The sequence below is a fragment of the Melozone crissalis genome, unplaced genomic scaffold (genome assembly GCF_028551555.1).
Source record: "Melozone crissalis strain CALT ecotype California unplaced genomic scaffold, PUWL_Pcris_2 ptg000013l_1, whole genome shotgun sequence".
NCBI classification, from domain to species: Eukaryota; Metazoa; Chordata; class Aves; order Passeriformes; family Passerellidae; genus Melozone; species Melozone crissalis.
This window is the reverse complement of record NW_026535791.1, coordinates 9,038,059-9,060,090: the sequence shown is the minus strand read 5'-3', so window position 1 is coordinate 9,060,090 and position 22,032 is coordinate 9,038,059. Positions and strand designations below refer to the sequence as shown.

Below are 22,032 nucleotides of genomic sequence, written 5' to 3'. Positions count from 1 at the left end.
ATTTTTTTCTTCCTCCCATACTTTCTGCAAATCATATTAAGTTTTTTTGTCTGAGATATTCCTCCTATTCTCTTTCCATCCATATAGCATAATGCTCCTGGTCATCTCATTAAAAGTCTTTCCATATCTTTTCTGTAGTTTTCTATTATTGCCTACTGCTGTGGAGATGTGTTCCTGAAGATACTGGTGTAAGTACTTGTTTACTGCAATGAAAATAGGCTCTAGCTCAAAGGGAAACTGATATTCATATGCAGTTCACTGCACAGACAGATTTAATGGCAAATATAATATTCTAGTTAAACATGCTCATATATGTCAGCATTTTAATATAAACATGGAAATATATATTGCTTGGATGTTACATGTGTAGGATAGTGCATGTGTACACATACTGACATGACTGTGCCTATGCCTATTCACTTTTGTATTCAAGTGTATAAACACATGGAAATAGACTCACAGAAAAACATGGACAGATGTATGTGCACACACTCAAAAAGTACCCTGCACCTTTGGGTAGCATATTCAGCGCTTGTACTGTGTTACATTTCTGGCTTGCTGTAAAGAACTATGTAAAATCTCCACATCCATTAGCTACTTTAAAAACAACTCAGGAAGCAACTCCAAACCTCTGACTGTAGAATATATTTAAATTATCAATATTAACCACGTGACACTGAGTTCTGTGAAACCACTCCTACCCACAAAATAGATACCCAGTTATTTTTACAGAGTGGAATCTAGCTGAAGTTCACAGACTTAGAGTGGTAACATGAACTGCCACAGAGAGAGCTGAGTATATCCGCAATACCTAAGATCAATTAAGGTCTATTACAAATAGCATCCATTAACCTGTGATCTGTCAGATCTGTGCATCAGTAACACTGTGTGGATGTAAGCAAGGACAGAATTTGTCCCACTTGGCCCCATTTCTGTGTAGTGCAACTGAGAGGTCAGCTTCAGCATTCATGCATTCAATGCCAGCAAACTCCATAGAGTGCTCACAGGCACAGAGGCAGGAATTTCCTATTTTTAAAAGATCAGAGAAGCAAAAACGATTTGTGAATATGAGTGCTATGGTATTATTTGAAGTCACTGCCTTCTTATCATTTTTTTCCCTTTTTAAAGAAACAGATATTGAAACTATCCCAGCTAATAATTTCATTCTGACACTTGAGTTTAAAAGGTTAAGTTACTATCTGAAGAAAGGTAATCTGACTGCCTTTCATAGCAGCCTGCAAGCTCTGCAATCTGCATAGAGAGGGGCATTTGTCATCATTAGCTGAGCAGTGACAGCTGGCACCTAGGGTGTCCCAGATTTAAGAAGTGGCAAAGGCACTCTTTTGCCTTAAGTTGCCATCAAGTATAGCATGTTTCATAAGGAGCAATATTTTCTTATTATTATAGAGCATGAAATAACAGCGGTGAATGCATCTGTATTTTTTTCATCAGGGAGAACTGGCTGATATACAATTAGCAGTTGCCTCTAGACAGCAACACACCAGGTTTATTCTGTGAGCAAATATCCAATTCATGTCACTTGAAAATAACTACAATTGGCTTAAAATGAGGGCAGTATATTTTTTTCAGAGATATTTCAGACTGATTGATTTGTAGATTTTATTCATGGACATGACAAATAGTGAACAAAACACAGTTTTTAACTACAGGTATAGTACTGTCACTCCAAGCTGGGAGTGCCTAATTGCTTAAAACAGACAGGTTATTGGATATAAGGAAAAAAATAGTCCTACACTGGCATACAAGCTAATGCAGTATATTAATGCTCTGAAAGAATACCTGATGGAGCACTATTTTAACAGCAGCTTTAGAAACTTAAAGTATATTCTCATAGCATATTTAATAACTAAATTTGATTAAATACTTTTTTTTTGAAACGGTTCCACAAAATTTTGCAAATGTATTCATATTTAAGTGCGTATTTAATAAATGGAATGGGTTAGAAGTCCATGAAAAAAGTTTTTTTCATACCACCATCAATAATTCAATCTATGAAAGGTTGAATAAATGGTTTATAAACATTAAGAGATCCTGACTTGGTTGTTTCCACAAAAACAAAATACAAAGCTAAAAATTAATATACCTTGACATGAAACAAACAAACAAACAAACCCTAGAAAAACAACCAACTAACACAAACTAAATAAAATTTAAAAAACAAAGATGAAAAAACCCTCATTTCTCCACAGTCTCTCAAGTTTGGAAACATAATCCATAATGCTAGATGTTGCATTATTATGTAAAATAGTTTTTCACAAATAAAACTAATTTTTGTGTTAATGTAAAATCTATGCAAATACATGCAGTCATTTATCAGGGAAGCTGACAAGCATTCCATATTGGAGAGGGAAAATGAAACTGCCTCAAGAATAGAGGCAATTAATTATTTCTGTATTTTCTCTTCCTCTGTCTTGAGGCACAGAAGTTATCCATCCAGTTAAAACAGCAAATGAAATAAAGAGATTTTTTTTTTTTTAAACACATATGGCTTTTGCCTGCAATACTGATCACCACAAGGTCTACAGATGCCCGTGGCTAAATTGTACACTGGCAGATGCACACAAGGGAAAACTGTGTTAATGCAGCGTGGTGAACAAAACAAATGAAGAACTGAATTTTGGGGGGTGGGGATAGAGAGGACTTTTTTACCATGTTGAGATACAGTTTGCCTACAAAGGGTGGATTAGGTTAGCCATAGATTTAGCCTAAAAAGTTTCTTTTCATCCCCTATGTCAAAAATCTGAATATACATACAGAAAAAAACATTCATGCAGATGCTTGCAGTTTTCTAATGTACAGATTATAAATAATGGGCTTGCAAAGATAAATGGTTATATTATTTCATCTTTACAATTAAGGACTAATAGTACATAATGAATGTACTCACAGAATATAATGAGAAAACTGTTGTCCAACATACTTACTGTCATTTTTTACCTCTTTAAAGAAGCAATGTCTTGAAGTGTAGGTGAAAATGGCAAGCATTACGGCATAGCCTAGCATATGCCATATACTCGTCTGTGCTTCAGAGGACTAGTAAGAATTCTGCACTTATTAATTGTTCCTTTTGATAAAGTTATTAAAAAAAAAAAGTGAAAATTGAACCCAGTTTATTCCTGGAAATAATTTGCAGAGGAAAACAAGAAATAGAATTGGTAAAATATTTACTGAAAATAAGATAGAACCTTGTTGATCACAGTAATTTCTCCCTCAGTAGGCCTGCAAAGACTGCATTACCCCATTAAAATCAGTATTGATCTTAAAAAAAAAGTAAAAAGCCCACAATTTTCCCCCTGAAAGTTTCCCTTAATTTTACAAAATAATTATTTTGTATCAAGTAAACCAGAAAATAAATAAGATTCATAAATGCGAAGTCATAAAGGTATCGATCTCCTTTGCCTCATCTAAAACTAAGAAGTCTTAAGAGACAGCACTGTCACTACCCTAACAGCTACACTGTAAATTTTTATCTTCTTTTCAACGGCACTAATATATTATAAATTATAACTTTCTAAAAGGCAAACTCTATTTCAACTATCAAGAAAAATTGATAGTAATATTCCTTTCAGATAAGCAGATATTTCCACAAGCTAATATTTCTCTTTCAATAGTTTGATTAGGTACTTATGAAACTACAAGACTACATGTTATTTCTATAGCCTTTCTCATTTCAGGGACATCAGCACTATGCCACAAAGGATCTACTTCTTTATATTCTGTCCTAGAGCGAGCCTAAAAGCTGGCAGGGAAAAGTAGGAAGGACAGTAGGTGATATAGGTTAAATTTTCAAATTCAAGTAAGAATGAAACTGGAGTGATTTGCTGCCCTTAATAGGAGGCTCACATTTCCCCTAGATAAAATATTGTGTTCTACAATGACAATGTTCCACCAGTAAAAAAAAAAAATAGAAGTGCAGAGTGGTGGTGGGACTATATTTTAAAGGCCAAAAGATCTAAGTATCATATTTTTCCTGAGAAGATCTCACCTCTTCTTCCTTAAATAATAAGTTGGTTGACATGTTTCTATTACAGTTACAGTTAGGATATTTTTAGGAAAAATAAGTATTCTTAGCAAGTAGGTTGCTTTTATTTAAGACTGCTAAAATACTCATTAGCTTTAGGGAGTTTAGAAATAGTCCTGAATATGTGAAAGTAGATGAAAAAACAGATATTCTGAAAGCATAATCTTTCATCTGTTTCTCTTAATAACCTCACCCTCCTCAGAAGGGCTTTAGAGTGTAGTGGAGGGGAGGGGGGGGGGGCATTTTTGTGAGATTATGTTGTTAAAATATGGACAAACCAGCAATGTCCTTTCTCAAGAAGATATTTTAACACTATGGCTAAAGCACAATGAAATTCATAGGGAAGTGCTGCTTGACAGAAGTGTAGATATTTGAGCCAAAAATATATTTCCTCACCAACACATGCATTTGATGCATTAGATATTTTAGAGGCTCACTGTATCTCATCCTCTTCAAATGTTAACCTCCAAGTGTTCTGGCCCTGATCCTGCCCATGATGTCACTGGTGCTTTTAGGCTCACAGAGAAGTGCATGGGCAGTTATTTGCAGGATCAGGGCCTTCATAAGGTTCAACGAAACGTATTAATCACTTACAACCAACTCACTCAACTCCTCCCTTCACTGTTATTTGGAAAGAAAATATTGGAGAGCTATACACTACATTAAAACTAGAAGTCTGCATTGAATGAAATATGTCAGGTATGTCCATTCATAGCTAAATCAAGATGAAATTAGTTCCACAGGTAATTTACCATACTTGTGTAATTGCAAAGAGAGAGGGCAAATTTCATTTTGAGTTGGAGGGACATAAGATGCCCAAAGTGTTGACAGCATGAAAATTAGTAATATATACATAATATCATCAAATGTATACAAAAAAATGGTGCTTAATTATAACTTCCTATTGGCCAATGTTCAAATGTGTTAAGCAATGTCTTCTGCTAATTTCAGTATCTTCAGCAGCTACTGATGGGATGATGTAGTTTAGTTTGATAAGTCAGTATGAAACCAGCTTACAGAAAAACACCAGCCACAAAACTAAGCATGTTGAACACATACTGCCCTCCCGCCCTCCCATTTTGACTGGGCTAATAAGATGCCGAGTTGGCCCTAAGACATAGCATATTGTGTGATGCCATAATTTATATAATTATGTATTTCAAATGCTCTCATACTTCAATTTCAACTTACATTTTCTAACACTCTAGTCCTCTCTGGTATTCCAGGGCTAAAGTTACTGAGGGGAAAGATTAGTTTAGACATGAAGTCTTCAGAAGCTGCTCATCCAATACATACAGCTTTATCTTCAAGGGCAACGTTCAATATTTTCAGCCACTTAATCATATACAGCAATAGGAAGTAAATGAGAGTTCTGCAGTGTTGGATGGTCCACTACAAATGCAGTAGATTAAAAAGCACTAATCCCCACTGATTCCACACTCCTCTAGCAGTTCAGCAAAAAAAGAACATTCTCCAAGCTAGAGATCTTAAAAAAAAACCAAAACAAACCCAATGTTGGACTACTTAAATAAAATGCTGTACTATAAGGAATGTCTGGATTTGGAGAAGCTGATGGATAAGTGAACCAAATGAATAATTCAATGCATTTTTTTTCCTGCTTACATGTTTCTTCAGTTCCAGCCAAAATCACAGCTGTGCAAGCTCCATGTTTACTTTTGAGACCCAACATTTTAGAGAAAACAAATCAATTACTGTTTTTTCCCTTAACAGATTGCAGATTAGAGGAATTTAAAGCATTAACAGTTCATCTGTATGACCTAGGATGACCAAGTCCAACAGTAATGCAAATTCTCTTCATGTTTTTCTTTAATTTTTAATAGAAAGCAAATACATACACATTAAGTTTAACACTAATGAATGCCAATTGTGTACTGTAAAAGGGACTATGTCATAATTTCTAAAAAAAAAATTTAAAAATTTGCAGAGAACTGTTCACAACAGAGGAAAAATGCTTGTGTACCAAAAGATGCTGAACTTGATACCCACAGGTCTTAGCAATGAAGTGTATAAATCTATTAAAATTGAAAGATTGCAAACATTATAGTAACTTACATCTGAACTTTTCGTTTGTTCCTAAATTTGAAAACGGAGGCAAAAAGTAAACTACAAAATAAGAATACAGAAAATTGAAGGTACCGTCAACTTCTATCACACACACAAAAAAGATGCTGCCTATTTTATAAAATGTGACACATATAGCAAACCCAGCACAAATATCTGTCTTTAGTTTTCTTACTTGAAAAAAAAAAAAGTGAATTTATTGTTGCTGGCAGGATGATATGGATGAAATAACCAGGAAGAACTGAGGGGGGAAGGGGAGAAAGAAGAGCCAAGAAATCAGATACATTCAATGAGCCTTCAAACTTACTTCAGCAGTAGGGATAAATAATTTAATCAACTCAGCTTCATTCTTTTTCTTCCTACCTCCCTAGTGCAATTGGCAGATATTAAAAAATAAAACTTTAAAATTCATGAGCAGTTGTGTGTGGAAGAACTATCACTATATAATAAGAAATATAAAGTGATATCCATGCAAGCCCTTTGTGTAGATATGCATCTGCAAGTGCTTTTTAACTCACACTTTTCACCATATGAAAAAGAAATTATTGGTTAAATTTATATGCATGGCAACTTTTTTTTTTCTTTTTTTGGTTTTTTTTCCGAAATTGTAATTTGGGGATGAGGGCAAATACAGATTTTCAACATTTGGCTTTTTGGCTAACATGAGCACTATAGGCAATGTAGTTTGAAAGATTTGATCTAACAAGCAGAGTTCAACAAATATTGTTATAGTACCCCGTAATTAAGGGAGATATTTGGAAAACAGCAGTTTGGTAAAAGTCACCAATATCATATGGCACCATTATCAGGACAAATGATCAATCATCATTTTAATGAGGTGACTTTAATCCCGATTTTCCAAAACAACTTAATACTCAATAAACTCAGTAGAAATAAAATTAATTGCTGAAAAAGTGTTCCTTTTGTAGTTTACCAAGGATGCATTAATAACTACAGAGAAAAATTAACTCAAGTGTTCAAAGCTTTGAAAAATATCTATATTTTTATATCATATGTAGTCATATAGATAATAATTTTCGACGTCTAAACCAGACTGACTTCTTGTCACGGTAAACGATAGGGTCACTCCACCAGTCACATTTCAGTGGTGTCTGTGATGCCTAAACATACATATTTTTAAACTATTAAATCTTTGGTGTGTGAAACGAAATGATGGAGTGGAGTCAATAGTGATCTTCAGTGTTAAACGTCACCTAATCAAGCCTAAATCTAATATTTCTCATAGCAATCGAGATACAATGAATACGTATAACCTTGCATCACTTGGTATCATAGCTTAATCTTAGCACTACACATTGAAAACTCTGATTTAGTATCTAAGACGTAATTTTTGCTTTAATTAATTTTGCCAGGTCATGAATGTTATGACTTCTGACAGCTTAAAGGTACGACCTTTCCACTTTTGCCTTTGGCAGCTGGAATTGCCAAGTTAAAACCCAGGTGGCAAAAATAAGCAAAACCTGGCCCGGAACATGCCCACCGCTAACGTGCGGCTCTGAGGCCCCTGCATCCCTGGGAGGCTGAGGGGTGCCCGCACCGCTGGAAAGGGCTGTTCCCTCGGCGGAAAGGGAAGAAGGGACAACCTTTTGTCCGCCCGCTGTAACTTTCGGTTTTACCCGGCGCTGCTCTGTGACCCTGTGGGAAAGGGGCTCTTTGACACTTCCATCCCAAAGAAGCCGCCCCCGCTACAGCAGCGCCGGCGGGGTCGAGCTGGACGGCTCCGGGAGCAGCGGCCGCCGCCCGGGGCGGGAACCGGGGCCGGACTGGGGCCGCCGCGGGCCTTCCCCCGCACCAGCCGGTCCCCGGGACCCGCCTGCCGGAGTTGGTCCCGACTTGAGCGCTTTTCCTTCCTGTGCACAGCCCAGCCGTGCCCTGCTGCGGCCAAGGCCGCCCCGGGTCTGAGGGCACGGCATCGCCCCCGGGCCCGAGGGGCGGGCTGGGTCGTGCCGGGCCCCATCCTGGGGCAGCGGGGCGGGATGTGCCGGGCCCGAGAGGTGCCTCCCCTTCCCCGCCCGCCGCCGGGGCCGGTGGCGGTGCCGCCGAGCCGGCTCTGCGTGCGCCGGCCCCCGCGGAAGGGGGAAGAGGGAAAAGGGCAGAGGGAAGAGAGCCGACCTTCGCCCCCGCCGCAGAGCAGGTTGCCCGCGCAGCCGGGGGCAGCCGCCGGTAGGAGCGGCGGGGAGGCGCCCGCCCGTGCCCTCGGAGCCAGCCCGAACGCCTGGAAGCGCCTGCTCCGGGAAGGCTGGGGCGGCCGGCCCCCCAGCCCGCAGCGCCGCGGCCGCGCACGCCACCGCCCCGCGGGGGAGGAGAGAGGGAGGGAGGGAGGGAGGCGGCAGCCCCGGGCCGGCGCAGGGACGGCGGCAGCGCTCCTCGGCGGCCTCTCGGCAGGCACCGGCACCGGGAGCTCTGCGCTGCTGCCGCCGCCGGTCCCAGCGCGGCCGGGAGGAGGCACGCGTGTCCCGGCCGGGAAACTGAACGGAGGAGGGAGAAAGCCCGGGAGCAAACTGCCTCCTCTCCGCCCCAAAGAGCCAGAAAGTGATCTCCCTTCTCCCGGCTGCGGCCGAGAAGAGGTAAGCTGCTTCGGGACCACCGGTCACCTGCAGTTTTTCAGCGACAGCACCAGCCCTGCTCAACTCATGAGCAGGAAAAGATTCCCGTCGGCTTCCTGCTCGGGAGCGGCACGGGAACACCCATGTAACCGCTAGACCGAGGGAGCCAAGCGCACGGTCACAAATTCTCCGCTATGTGCAATAAAGTTGGTCGCATTCGTACGCTGAATAAATGTCGTGAAATGTTCTTTGTGGTATGACTTCTCCTCAGCGACTGATGACAGTTACTTTAGGAAAAGGTAATGGGTCAGTAGTTTAAAGATTCCAAGCGATCAAAAGCTTTGGTGGTTTTTTTTTTCATTCATATATATAAATTTAGGGCTGTCTTGAAGTGAAGCTCAGTAAATGCTGTGAAGCAGAAGAGCTTACCACTCCAGCTTATTTGCAAATAAATGTCCCGATTACCAACACTTAAAGTACCGAAGGCGAAATTTGCTAATTGCACATCACACAGGCGAAACCCCAAACTGTCAGACAAGCAAGCCAGCATGTTTGCAGTCGCTAGCGTGCCTCCCGTGTGCACATTTACTAAGCGCAGCTTGCTAGCACAGCTCGCTGTACGATAAATCCTCCAGGTTTGAAATTAATAGGTACTTATAGTGCGTCTCGAAAAGCAGCCGAACATCCACTCCTCACAACATATCGGAGAGCAATACAGAGTATAAAAACGACGCTAAGAATTGGCAAAGGAGATTTACCGTCTGTATCTGCTACTTGATTTTTAGAAGGAACGTGAAAAAGACCTGACAGATATGTTTAGCGATTGATTCTCCCTTCATAAGGTACAAATACAAAAAGCAAGGCAGAGACAATGCCGAAATGCATTAAACCTCAAAATCGATTAGAGCCCGTCAGAAGATCCTTTAAAACAATACAAATCGTGGACTTCTGTGCAATATTTTATTCCAAAGAACACTAAATTTGCCGTGAATCCGCTGCCTTGTTCACTGGCCGGTTCACGAGGAAAAAAAAATTCCAAACCTACTTCTCGCTTGCAGTTACAGACAACTATCGGGAGGGAAAGGACAGCGTGATGTGACGCCGAGTGGGGGTTAATGAATTTACGCCTGTGCTCCTGCCGGAGCGAGCCCGGTCTGTAGCTCCCTAGTTGATGGATGCCCATTAATACACCTGCATTCACGTCCCGGCCATGAGGAGGCACGCAGGGATTCAGTACGGAGCGGCACAGTTTTGCCAAGTCCTCTCGAAACGTCAATACCCTTCAAGTTACACCCAAAGGAGAGCGATTTCTCTTGATTTCCGAGTGAACAGAGGACCGGGGCGGCTTTCTAGCCGGTGACCTTCTATATGTGCCTGCGTGTGCGTGTGTGTTTGCGTGTGGCTGTGTATACATATCTATCTCCTAGAGAGGGATTAATTAGCCGGGTTCGAGCTGAAAGAGGCTGCAGTGACGAGCCCAGTGGCGATTGGCCGCCCGCCTGCCTGGCCCTGCCTTTATAATTTCCACACGAGTGCATCTGGGCTCTTATACAAACCAACAGCCAGCTTCTTCTGACATACACACACGGCACTTTTTTCCACCATCTGATTAACCGCCCTGCATACACACGGTGATTACTACGGGAAAACATAAATAAATACGAAGAGGTTTTAATATTTTGACTACTGGAACCCTCGCTGTGTCTCAGTGCAACTTTTGTTTTTTCTTGCTGCTGGGAAAGGTGCTGCTCTCGATGCTTTCCTCTCACTCACGGACCCTTTAAAAAAAGGGGAAGGAAAAATATCGCCCCCTCCAGTCCCCCTCCCTCTCCCCCTCCCTTCACCCCCCCGCCACACACACTTCAAGACGGCTGATCTAAAAAAGCAGGAAGAGAGCATCTGAGGAGCAGCAGCCCCGGCGCATTTTGAAAAACATTTGTTACATTTCAGAGTGCGGCAGCCTGTTTCTCCTCTGAAGTTGGCTCCAGCCATAGCAGCCGCATTGGATCCCACAGCCTATTGCGAGACTCCGGTATACAATCCGGATCTCTGCCCCAACATGATCGCGGCCCAGGCCAAGCTGGTGTATCATTTGAATAAATACTACAATGAGAAATGCCAAGCCAGGAAAGCTGCAATCGCCAAAACGATCCGAGAAGTCTGCAAAGTGGTGTCGGACGTGCTGAAGGAGGTGGAGGTGCAGGAGCCTCGCTTCATCAGTTCCTTGAACGAGATGGACAATCGCTACGAGGGGCTGGAAGTCATCTCCCCCACGGAGTTTGAAGTCGTGCTGTATCTGAACCAAATGGGGGTTTTCAACTTCGTGGACGACGGCTCCTTGCCGGGCTGCGCTGTGTTAAAGTTAAGCGACGGGCGCAAGAGGAGCATGTCCCTCTGGGTGGAGTTCATCACGGCGTCTGGCTACCTCTCCGCTCGCAAAATCCGGTCCAGATTCCAGACTCTGGTGGCTCAAGCCGTGGATAAGTGCAGTTACAGAGACGTGGTAAAGATGGTGGCGGACACCAGCGAGGTGAAGCTGAGGATCAGGGATCGGTACGTCGTGCAGATCACTCCAGCGTTCAAGTGCACGGGGATCTGGCCGCGGAGTGCTGCGCACTGGCCGCTTCCCCACATCCCCTGGCCGGGACCCAACCGGGTGGCGGAGGTCAAGGCGGAAGGCTTCAACCTCTTGTCCAAGGAGTGCCACTCTCTGGCCGGCAAGCAGAGCTCGGCCGAGAGCGATGCCTGGGTGCTGCAGTTCGCGGAAGCTGAGAACAGACTGCAGATGGGCGGCTGCAGGAAGAAATGCCTCTCCATCCTCAAAACCTTACGGGACCGTCACCTGGAGCTGCCGGGCCAGCCCCTGAATAATTATCACATGAAGACTCTGGTTTCCTACGAATGCGAAAAGCATCCCCGCGAATCGGACTGGGACGAGTCGTGCCTGGGGGACCGGCTCAACGGGATTTTACTGCAGCTCATCTCGTGCCTCCAGTGCAGGAGGTGCCCGCACTACTTCTTGCCCAACTTAGACCTCTTTCAGGGCAAACCTCACTCGGCCCTGGAAAACGCGGCCAAACAAACGTGGCGACTGGCTAGGGAAATACTAACCAACCCGAAAAGTTTGGAGAAACTTTAGAGGGTAACTATAAAACCGGCCTGACCGATAAATCTGCTAATTTCCCGATGAAGTTTAAGATGCCTGTTTGAAAAGTCATATATTTCCACTTGACAATGCAAATAATTAAAAAGGAATATAGCTTAGGCTCTTCACAAAGAAAAGCAAATGAGAACAGCAAGCATCGTTCCTCTTCGTCACAGTTTTGCAGTTCCCCGTGGGGGAAAAACAAAAAGAAAGAAAGAAAAAAAAAAAGAAAGAAAGAAAAAAAATGAAAGTGTGTTACCTGGAAATGAAAATTGGCCGTAATTTGATTGTGACCATTCTGCCTAAAAACGGTACCAACGGATTATAATAAAACCCGGTATTTTTATGTAAACCTTCTGTGAGTAAAAGCTATTTGGATATGCCACCTGAACAAACCCTAATGTACCTTTTAATTTGTATCAAATATTGTGATCTCACATTGTCTTTGAAATTGTGGATGTTGGTGTTTTGTGATTTGGTGAACAGAAGTTAAATTGCCATTTTGGATACTTCAAGGACATTTTCTGCTAAAAAGAAGATACCATTTAAAAAGGTAGATTTTATCACGGTACTTTTGTTAATTGTCTTTTGAAGTGTCTGAACTTAACAAGTTTACATTTTTTCGTTTCATATATATTGCTTGTTCTATTTCTAACATTCCATAAATATACTTGAAATGTTATTTAAATATATTCAAAAGAAATTTGGATTCTGCTTATATAATAACGCTTGAATATTGGAATTATATATTTGAAAATGCACTTGAAATACACTGGATAATTACTTTTTGTGATTTAGATTTTAATTTCTGTTGCTGATTTATTTAATTACAAGCTAATAAATGAAGTAAAATGCATATGGGTAAGCCTTTCAATATCGGATCAAGTTTTTCACTTGAAAAACAAGAGGCAGCTATGTTTTGCAGATTTTTCCTTTCTGTGGATAGTTGCCTAAGTCCTGTAAAGCAGAAAACTTAAGGGCAGGGTCCTGACTTTGCATTTGGAATAGTTTTGTAGAATAGGGAAATATTGGTTGTACAAGCATATTGGAATTTAGCTCCAGATCACCATCATCAGCTGTCAGACACCAGCGTACTTATTAATACAGTTACACTTTTTCAGCCGTCAGGAAAAAAGTCTGTTTTGAAGGGTTTATTATACGGTGCTGTTGTGTTTCTGCTGGCTTTTGAACAAAGCCGAGGAAACACAAGGTGTCTGTGAAGCAGTGTTTTTTGCAAGCAGTGATCCTGATACAACTAGCAATTTGGTGCAGGTACTAATAAAGCAGAAAATAAAATTTATAGGTGAGAGCCAGCACCAATAAAGTGAACAACAATATTACTTCTGACCTACAAATCGGTTACGAATGTGATAAGATTGCCAGCTCCACTCCCAGAAATCAAGCCCCTCAGCTCCCAGGGCAGTCAGAGGGAATAACATGTGTGTGCTTACAAAACTGCACGCAATCCAAAGCCGCCCGTCTGCACCGCACTGCCTGGTCCCTCTCAGGGTGCATTTCTTTAAAATGGCTTTTAAATCAAAACGCAAATTAACAACGCGGATTTTGACTAGGATCCTGATAGTCAACAAGTGCTGAAAGAGGCCGATCTCCTGTGCGACACCCACTAGCAGCTATTTCCAGTGGGTGCACTTTAGCGAAACTGTTATACCCAGAGATTCTGACAGAAACTTTTTACCCGGGCACTGCGAAGAAAGCTCCGAGTTTGACAAATTATTCACCGAACAGAAATCACTTCATTGCAAACACATTCAGACGAGGAGTTTTCTTGGAAACTATTTATAATATTTCTGCATTAAAAAACCCCAACCCCAAGGTCTTTGTAAAAGTACCTCTCCTATTTCCTCTCTTCCAACATTTTCCAGTGCAATAGCAAAGGAATAAAGTAAGAGCCATAAGAATAAAAAGACACGCAGACGAGAGGAGCGCCCTGTCAGACACGTCCCTTCTGTCTGCCCCTCCTGCCCCGCGTGGCATCCCCCGCGCCGCTCCCGCGGGGACAAAGCCACGCAAAGGTTTCCGCGCAAGTCACGCACCCCTCCCCGCTCGGTGCCGCTCCGCTGGAGGTTTTCACGGAAGGGAGGGGGAAGTGGGGCGGCGCTGGGGAATTGGTAGTAGTAAATGACTTCAGAAAAAACCAGAGCTTTCCCAGGAACCAACTCCTCGGTACATGTCTGTTCCCCCCTCCCCCATTTTCTTTTCTCCCCCAGAAAACAAGCGTTAACTTTCATTTCAGCAGTTACAGAGTGTTTACAAAATGCGCCGTATTTTCTTACGTAGAAACTAACGTTTTTGAAATAACGGATTCTCCGAGAACCTCGGAAGGCGTAAAACCCTCCGCTGTGTCTCGGGAAGGCTGCGGGCTAGGACTGCTGCTCCCTCCAGGGATTTCAGAGCAATTGGCTTAACTACTAAATCTGACCACGTTCATACAAAGGCACCGCGAGAAAGGCTGCTGGAAACCGCGTACGCTGCCGTAATAGAGGATTTAACATCATTAATACATTGCGCTTTTTTTTTTTTTTTTTTTAAATGCAGCGAAAGGAGCGGAGTTTGGAATGAGGGGGCGGCCCCGGCGCACGTGTGCCGGGATCGGGGACGGGAACCGGGACCGCGCCGCCTGCCCGCACGCCGCACTCACCTTGGGGTCGATCTTCTTGAAGGCCGAGTCATCCTCATCCACCTCGAAGTAGATCTCTGTGGTGGTGATGGAGAGCGTCCCCTTGGCCACCACCACGGGGGCGATGAGCTGTGCCGGCGTGCTGAGCACCACGGGGCCTGCAAGGCAAGGGCAGCGGCGTCAGGTTGGAGGCGCCCGGCCGGCCCATCCCCGGTGGCCCTTCCCTCGGCCGAGCCAGCGCCCGGCGAGCCCCCTCGTAAACCCAGTTTGTAAACGCCGTGTTCGTTCCCCTCCTGTCCGCGGCCAGCGCTTTGAACTCCGCGGCCGGGGCACAGGCGAGTTTGTGAGCTCCGGGGTTGCGAGATAAATCACAGCAGCGAAATTCAGAGGGGTTAGGGTGAAAAACAGCTGCCTCTTAGAAGAAGGTCCCCTCTCTTTTCATGCCCTTTTGCTCCTCGTTAACGCTACCGCTGTTCATGTGCGATAGCGGCCGCTCGTTCCGCCCCGCTTGGATCCGGCAGCGCGGGGTCCCTGCGGCGGCCGGGCCGGGCCGGGGGCGCAGCGCAGGGCAGCCCGCAGCCCCTGCCCGCCGCACTGACCCTGCGAGCCCTGGGGACATTATTTTTAAGTCTGGATCCAGACCTCAACTCGGACAAGTAACGCCAAATACCAGGGGGGTTTGTTTAGTTGTTTGGGTTTTGGGTTTTTTTCCCTTTTTTTTTTTTTGTCACCTATTTCAATACCCCATGCACATAAAGGCTAGCATGGTTAAATACATTTACGGCACGATAATTTTTGTTTCAACTCGCTGCCGCTTATCCTTTTAAAATTACTACAACAATACTTCGCTCAAATATATTCCTTAACAAGACGCTTTCGCGGGCATTGAAAAGATGGGATGGGGAACACCTATTGTAAAAGGCAACCTTCTCCACGCAAATTGTTAGATTTTAACTCAGGAAAACAAAAATCAAAACAACCCTTCTTTAATCCAAAAGACAAGAGGATCGCTTTTTCATCATCTTATCTTCAACATCAACGTCCTCTTCTGTTAAAGCTGACAGTGGCCGTGCTTAGGAAGCTCACTTGCTTCGAAGAAAATATTATGTATTAAATATTCTTCTAGATTTAACCATGAAAGCCTGTTGGATAATTTGTATATACATACATAAACACACAGAGCCACAAACGTGTACAAACACGCATCTGACACCTAAACAATAAAACTCCAGTATTGAGAAGCTGGGTACGCCACCTGACTGATGCGCCTTTTACAAACTGGCCAACTGACCATCTCAGGAGGCACCAAACAGGGTTTGGCTGTTACACGCAGCTAAAAATGTCCCTTGCAATAAGGGGACCCCTGCTCAGAGGGCAGAGAGCCGTGAGCCTCCCGCTGCCTTCCCGGCCGCTCGCCCCTCCAGCAGCGCCGTGCGGGCGCTGGGGCGGCCGAGCCGGGCCCGGGGCTGCGGCTGCACCGGAGCCAGCGCCTGGGATGCGCCCTGTCCTCCTCCCCCGGCGCTGCCCGCACACTGCACTTCCAGCGCTCGCAGGCAGCACTTCAAATTACTCACTTAGCCCAAATTACTCCTGTATCGGCGCATCTAACTGTCATGTTGTTAATGCTTTACTTTACTGTAACACCCAATTTGAGCCCTTATTGCTCAATATTTTGTCATTTACGCTGCAAAATAAATAAAGAGGAAGACAGGGATTGCTGCGCGTACAGGGGGAAGCTGAAACGCACAGTTTCAGTGACAGCTTTCAGCAGCCCAGCGTGGCGGACGGGATAATATTGATACAAACTCTATTTTCTTTCATTTTATTGTTTTCCATCTCCTAATAAACCGAGGTAGCCTCTTGACCCCAGTCAGCTGATCGGAATCACATGCGCCGGGCTTGCCTTGCTGCTCTCCCAGTCTCGCCTCCATCTTCTCTCTCTCCCTTGGCGGTGGGAAAGGAGCCGATCCGAGCCGGGGAAGCCCGGCTGGAGGCTCCAAAGGGCAGGGGGATCGATCCGAAACGCCGCTTTAAAGCCTCATCAATCTTCATCTAGGTTGCTCAAGTAATTACGCCCGATTCTCTTGTACGATTACAAGTGGATTTGGGTTTCTATTCCCCAGGCCCCCTTTCTTTGTGTTTACAGAAGCGGGGTTTGTGCAGCCGGCGGTTCCCTGCCCTGCAGAAGCACTTGCCCTCTCAAGCAGAGCGCCCTAGCCCTCCTCTGTCCCTTCTCGGGCACACTTGGCCCGGCGCAGGGTGATGGGCTCACGGGCCTTTGTGCCGGGAGAAAAGCGCCTTGGAAAGACGCGTCCTGGAAACGACCCGATATTCTATCACTTTAAGGAGGCGTTTGTGGGCTTTGCTGAATCCCAGAAGGAAGAACATCAATTTAATCCAATTACCTCTTTTTCCCTGGTGTTGTGTGGCTAAAATAAAAATAAAGCCACTGCTACTTAATGGCCAAAAGGCCAAACCCTGTAATCTGCCATTCAGGCGGAGACAATGGTGCGCCCCGGTTCGCGGGTGATGTGCCCTGGCGGACGGGAGCAGGGGGCAGAGCTGCAAAAGCCGGGGTGAATGTGGAGGGAAAGGGAACCGTCACTTCTTAGCCCGTTCCTGAAGGCAGGGGAAATCGGGGATTTCTGGCTTTCTATTCCTCCCGAGAAAAGGCTCCGAGTTCCCTCCCAGACTGGTACCTTGGCATCTGCCCTGCATTCTACTCAAATGACACCCTAGATTTGTTGCAAGGTAAACATGTCAGAGATATCACAATGCGACAAGGAATAAGCATTATCGTACTTTCCAGATGAGAAAAGGTTTTCCTGTGGTTTTTTTTTTTTTTTTGTTTGGGGGAAAAAAACGAAAACAGAAACAAAAAAAAAAAAATCCCCACACTAACAAACGAACAAAGAAAAATCCCCAAAAAAACCATAAAGCAAAATAAATAGCGGTCACATTATGGGATTTCAGGAAAGGTGATGTTCAAACTAAGTTTAAAAATATCTTTACAGACTTTTTCTTTTCTTAAAGCACAAAATGAAAAAAAAATCGGCATTAGCAGTGTTTCATTTTTACACTTGTCCTTTGGAAATCTCCAATTACAACTTGCAATTCCATAGCATGTTTAAGGAGCACTGAGTCTTTTTGTTGTAGCCTTCAGGGAGCAAGCCAGCCACTGAGAGAATACGAAATTAATCCACTACAGCTATAGAGAGAGAGGATTATGTTTTAATCCCCTTTGGGACAGTCTCTGGATTTTAAGGATCCGATATTAAAATGTTTACATAGAGCATAATCAAAATAGCGCAGATTTTCCATATGGCACCGAGCTATCGGGAAGCTCCGGATCTCCTTCCCGAGCCCAATTGATAATCTAATGAAACAAAAGCTGAGCACACCTGAGCCAAGAGCCGCGGGACGGGCTCATTCGCATTCGGGAGGGATAACGAGCCTCGGCTCCAGCCTCCGCCCGGCCCCTCGGCGGTGCCGAGCTGCGCTTTTCCAGGGGATGTAAATATTCATTTCCAGCGCGGCTGCGGCCCCGGAGAGGGCCGGGGCCAGGCCCGGGGAGCGGCACCGCAGCGGCGGCGGCCCCGGGGATGCTCCGGGCGCTCCCCGCGCGGCGCAGGGACCGCGGGCGGCACCGAGGGCGCTCCCCTCCCGCTCCGGGAAAAAGCCAACCTGTGGCTGCCTCGCCTCGCCCAACAAGCGGGCGTTTGTGGAGGGAACCCGTGTCTAGGGCGCTTGTCGCCTCTTGGGACTCTAAGCAAAAGCATCTCTCTTTAAGGATCGGTTCATTGCCCCTACCGAACCTCTCCGGAGCTATCGGGGCGACCGCAACAGAAAGGCAGCGACCTATCAGAGAAGTTCTGGCCTTAAAACGAGTCCAGAAATCACTTCAGACACACAGATCTAGCAATCTGTTCAAATGGCGATTTTTCCCTGTTGCCTGATCCCTGTGGTCAGCCCATGTGATTTACATTTCTAAAATAAACTCTACCACACATCTACCTTTTAAAATAATATTTTCTTTCCAAACGTAAATAATTGTGAAATTAGAAGGTCCCAGTGAATAAAAGCAGAATGTAACTTCCCTGCTCCCCTGCGGAATTTTTGTTAAACACAGACTTCATTCCCTGTTCTTGTAACTTAGCTCTTGTATATTTCAAGTAAAGCTAACCAAGGCAAGTGAAAAGTTCCATTAGGTTTTTAAAAGTTTTTCTGCTGATGGAATATCAGTAAAATTACATCTTTTAAGGAAAGCTGCTAAAGAGTAGTATTTTGAACTTATTGTTTCAAATATTTTCATTTTCATAAACTGTCATTTTTAGCTGTAAGAGCTAAACGCGTGTTACATTCAGGAGCCTGAAAATTACAGTGGAGGTATATCTGCTAAAAAGATTGGGCACAATTACTCCTAAGGAGGGTAAGGAAAATGCTTTTCTATGCTGAATTACGAAAAAAGACATTTACCTGCCGCAGGCCTAGAAGTCTAACTTTTAAAATAAAATTTTGGTGATTACCCATAAACAAAAATGTATTAGCTGGGACAAGTACTTTGAAAACATATCCAATCAGCTCAACCAATTTCATTTTACAACCTACTGGTAATTACTCTGAAAAAAACCCAGGTGGATGTTGGCATACTTAATTTTTAACTGATACTGGTTTAAAAGAAAAAACATATAGATCTTTTTACATATACATGTATTCAGCATAGATTAACTGAAACCAATACTTTTACTAAGTAAAATAGTTTGCATAAATTACATTTTGTAATTTTATATGACACAAGAATTTTAGATAATTAGAATAATAAATAAAAATCACTCACAAGATACCTGAAATAAGACAACTGAAATTTCCTCAGCACTATAACTGTAAAGCCAGGTGTATCTGGCACTGAGTTGTATTTGAAATGTATAGAAATCCTTATACTTAAAAAAACCAGATGTAACACATGCACAAGCACACAAAAACTTCAGTTACTTGAAATGAAAGTCACATATCATGGAAGTAGAAAGAAGTATAGATACCAGAATCCTTTGGGAAAAGCGCTTTAGTCTGAAAAATATTTCAATCAATTAACATCTAATATAACACATGCAGTGCCAAGTAAATAACAAATAAACAAGGTAAAATTCCTAAACAATTCCCAGAATTTAGTCTATTTTTGTTCCCATTGTCATCCTAAATTTGATTCAAACTACCCTTTAAAAAGATTTCTGCAGTAAATATATTGCACTTACATGAGGATGGCTGCCCCCAAATTGTTCCCCGCTATAGCAAACACTTGAAGGCAGTAACTTCACTCAAGCCAAGGCCCTTATAAGAATGTACATATACAGCTCCCTTTACTCATTACTTTCAACAGTTCCATTAAAGATAATTTGCACAACTTTTTAAATGCAAAAACCAGAATCTAAGTCTAAATATTACTACAATCTTGGTTTTCTCTTCCACCACTGAATAATATCCCAAATTATTTTCTCCTGTTTTCAGAGGTATCCAAGCTTATTTTGTTGGCTTTTTACCCCTGCACAATCATATGTTTCATATTGTGAGAGAGGGATTGACTTTTTTGTTTGTTTAAATGTCATAGCCAGTGTGGATAGGTCCTGATATTCAAGATTTTCCCTACTTTTCCCCCCTTTCCTCCATAAAGCATGCAACACTACTACCACTAACATCAAAGATCAACTTAAATGGTCTTTTTCAACAACAATGACTAAACAATTACAGCAATTCAATTCTCTTAAGTGGTTGCCATAACAGCAAGCAAATGTGTTTGATTAAAAAGGAAATGTAAATAAAAACAATCTTGCATATTATAACTGTGAATAAAATAGTAAGACAGAATTACAGAGTTTTGATGAGATTGTGAAAATAGTTAAATATAGTGCTGCTTGAGAAGAAAAAAAGTAATTTTATCTCAAACATATACCTTTGAATTAAGTGACATATGCACTTTCACGAGTAAATAATTATTATTTTAGTTCTATACCTTCCGAGTCTCATTAAAAGAAAAACATTAAATAGTACTTTTTCCTGAGGGAAGACATGCCTCCCAATATTTCTAGGAATAACAATTTCTTTATATTGTTCCAAGGGTGATAGAAAGCAACCACTTAATAGAACAGTTAGAGAAAATACAAAGACAAACTCAACACGAAACCAAAGTCAGTCTTACTGAACCACTGAAGGTCCTGTGGAACAATTATCTGTGTGTCTAACAGCCCAAAGTGACAGAAACACAACATTTACTCCCTTTTGCAGGTGAAGTCAGGTTTACTCTGTGGCACACATGAGAACGTCTGAATGTGCTGAGGTTCCCAATGGCTTACATGGCTTTAGAGTTTTTCCAGGACGTGTACAAGTGCCAGCCTGCCAGATGATCAGGTATTAATAAGAGTCAAGACTCCCCCTAATTATTTACACCTGGCCAGAAATGTAAATATTTGGGATAGGGACCTCACTACCGCAATGCACACATTTGCCACTTCAAAATTAGATTCATACAATGTGCTCTGCCTGAAGCTATACTTTGGAAGGACTGAGTAAATTAAGATGGTTTAGAAACTTAAGAACTTGATTGTTAAGCAGTGCATCCAGATGTGAGTATTCTACACTGATGCAGTAGGACCTGCACTAGCTCCCTCCTCACTCTCAGGTAAAACTTAAGATACTTTTTCAACCTAGAAAACCTTAAGTGATGCTGAACACACTCACATAAGTAACAATTTTTTTCACTTGGAGAGTCACTATAGCTAGCTATTTAATCAAAATGTAACAGAAAAACATACACCTAGAAAAGTATATCTAATGTTCAAAAGAATAACATGTTTAATGTTCAGTTAAAGAAGAAAGGAGAAAGCAGAGAGAGAAGCCTGCTATAATGGTATATCATTGAAACAGGAACTCAACAAGTCAGGAACACAAGGGATCAAATCCCAGATGCCAGTCTGAGCAAACCAGACTTGACAGGTATCTTATACTGTCCAGTTTGTGTACCTTGTCATGCCCATAGGGCTCAATTGATTAGGAATTTAAGGAAATAAGCCCTTCAGCTTTCATTCCTTCCAGTCTCCATTATGGAAAAGCTCTTCAGATAAACTGTAATTCTTGTATTTCTTGAGACCAGAGTGAACAGAAATCTTATGTTGAGATAGCGCATGATATTTTAACGTTCTATCTTATATAGACAGTAACTCCTATATTTTTGTGAGAATAAAGATATAGGTTGTTGGTTCAGCATACAACTTGACAGGTATCTTTGGAAAAATCACTTGGGATGCAGCAGTTGTTAACTTCAAAATTTTCTGAAAATCTGAGTATCCCTAAACCACACCAGAGCCAACCCTAGCGCAACTGAGTCTGCTAGCTGGCTGCAAGTACTGCATTCCCACAGTTAGGGTAATTCAGAAGACTCTTCCACAAACATCCTCTGGTACCTATTGAAAGGAGAAGTGATGTGGCAGGCTCTGTCATTCAGCCTTTTTTCTTTACCGACCTGATTCCATTGCTGGAATTTTATTGCTTCTCAAGTCGTTACTCT

The 22,032-nt window shown here is 42.9% G+C and overlaps 2 protein-coding genes across 5 annotated transcripts in view; one reads left to right on the top strand and one right to left on the bottom strand.

Moving 5' to 3' along the window:
• NBEA (neurobeachin) overlaps nucleotides 1-22,032 on the bottom strand; it is a 452,437-nt gene that overhangs the window by 133,364 nt on the left and 297,041 nt on the right. For all 4 annotated transcript variants that reach the window (XM_054272359.1, XM_054272360.1, XM_054272362.1 and 1 more), the window contains one exon: nucleotides 14,496-14,632. In XM_054272359.1, coding sequence (XP_054128334.1) covers nucleotides 14,496-14,632 — 137 coding nt within the window. The remainder of the gene's footprint in view (nucleotides 1-14,495; nucleotides 14,633-22,032) is intronic.
• On the top strand, nucleotides 10,751-11,883 carry MAB21L1 (mab-21 like 1). Its single transcript, XM_054272363.1, has one exon. The coding sequence runs from the start codon at nucleotides 10,751-10,753 to the stop codon at nucleotides 11,828-11,830; it is 1,080 nt and encodes a 359-aa protein (XP_054128338.1). The 3' UTR covers nucleotides 11,831-11,883.

Coding starts and splice junctions, on each gene's coding strand:
- MAB21L1 (XM_054272363.1), top strand. CDS start 10,751: ATGATCGCGGCCCAGGCCAAGCTGGTGTATCATTTGAATAAATACTAC.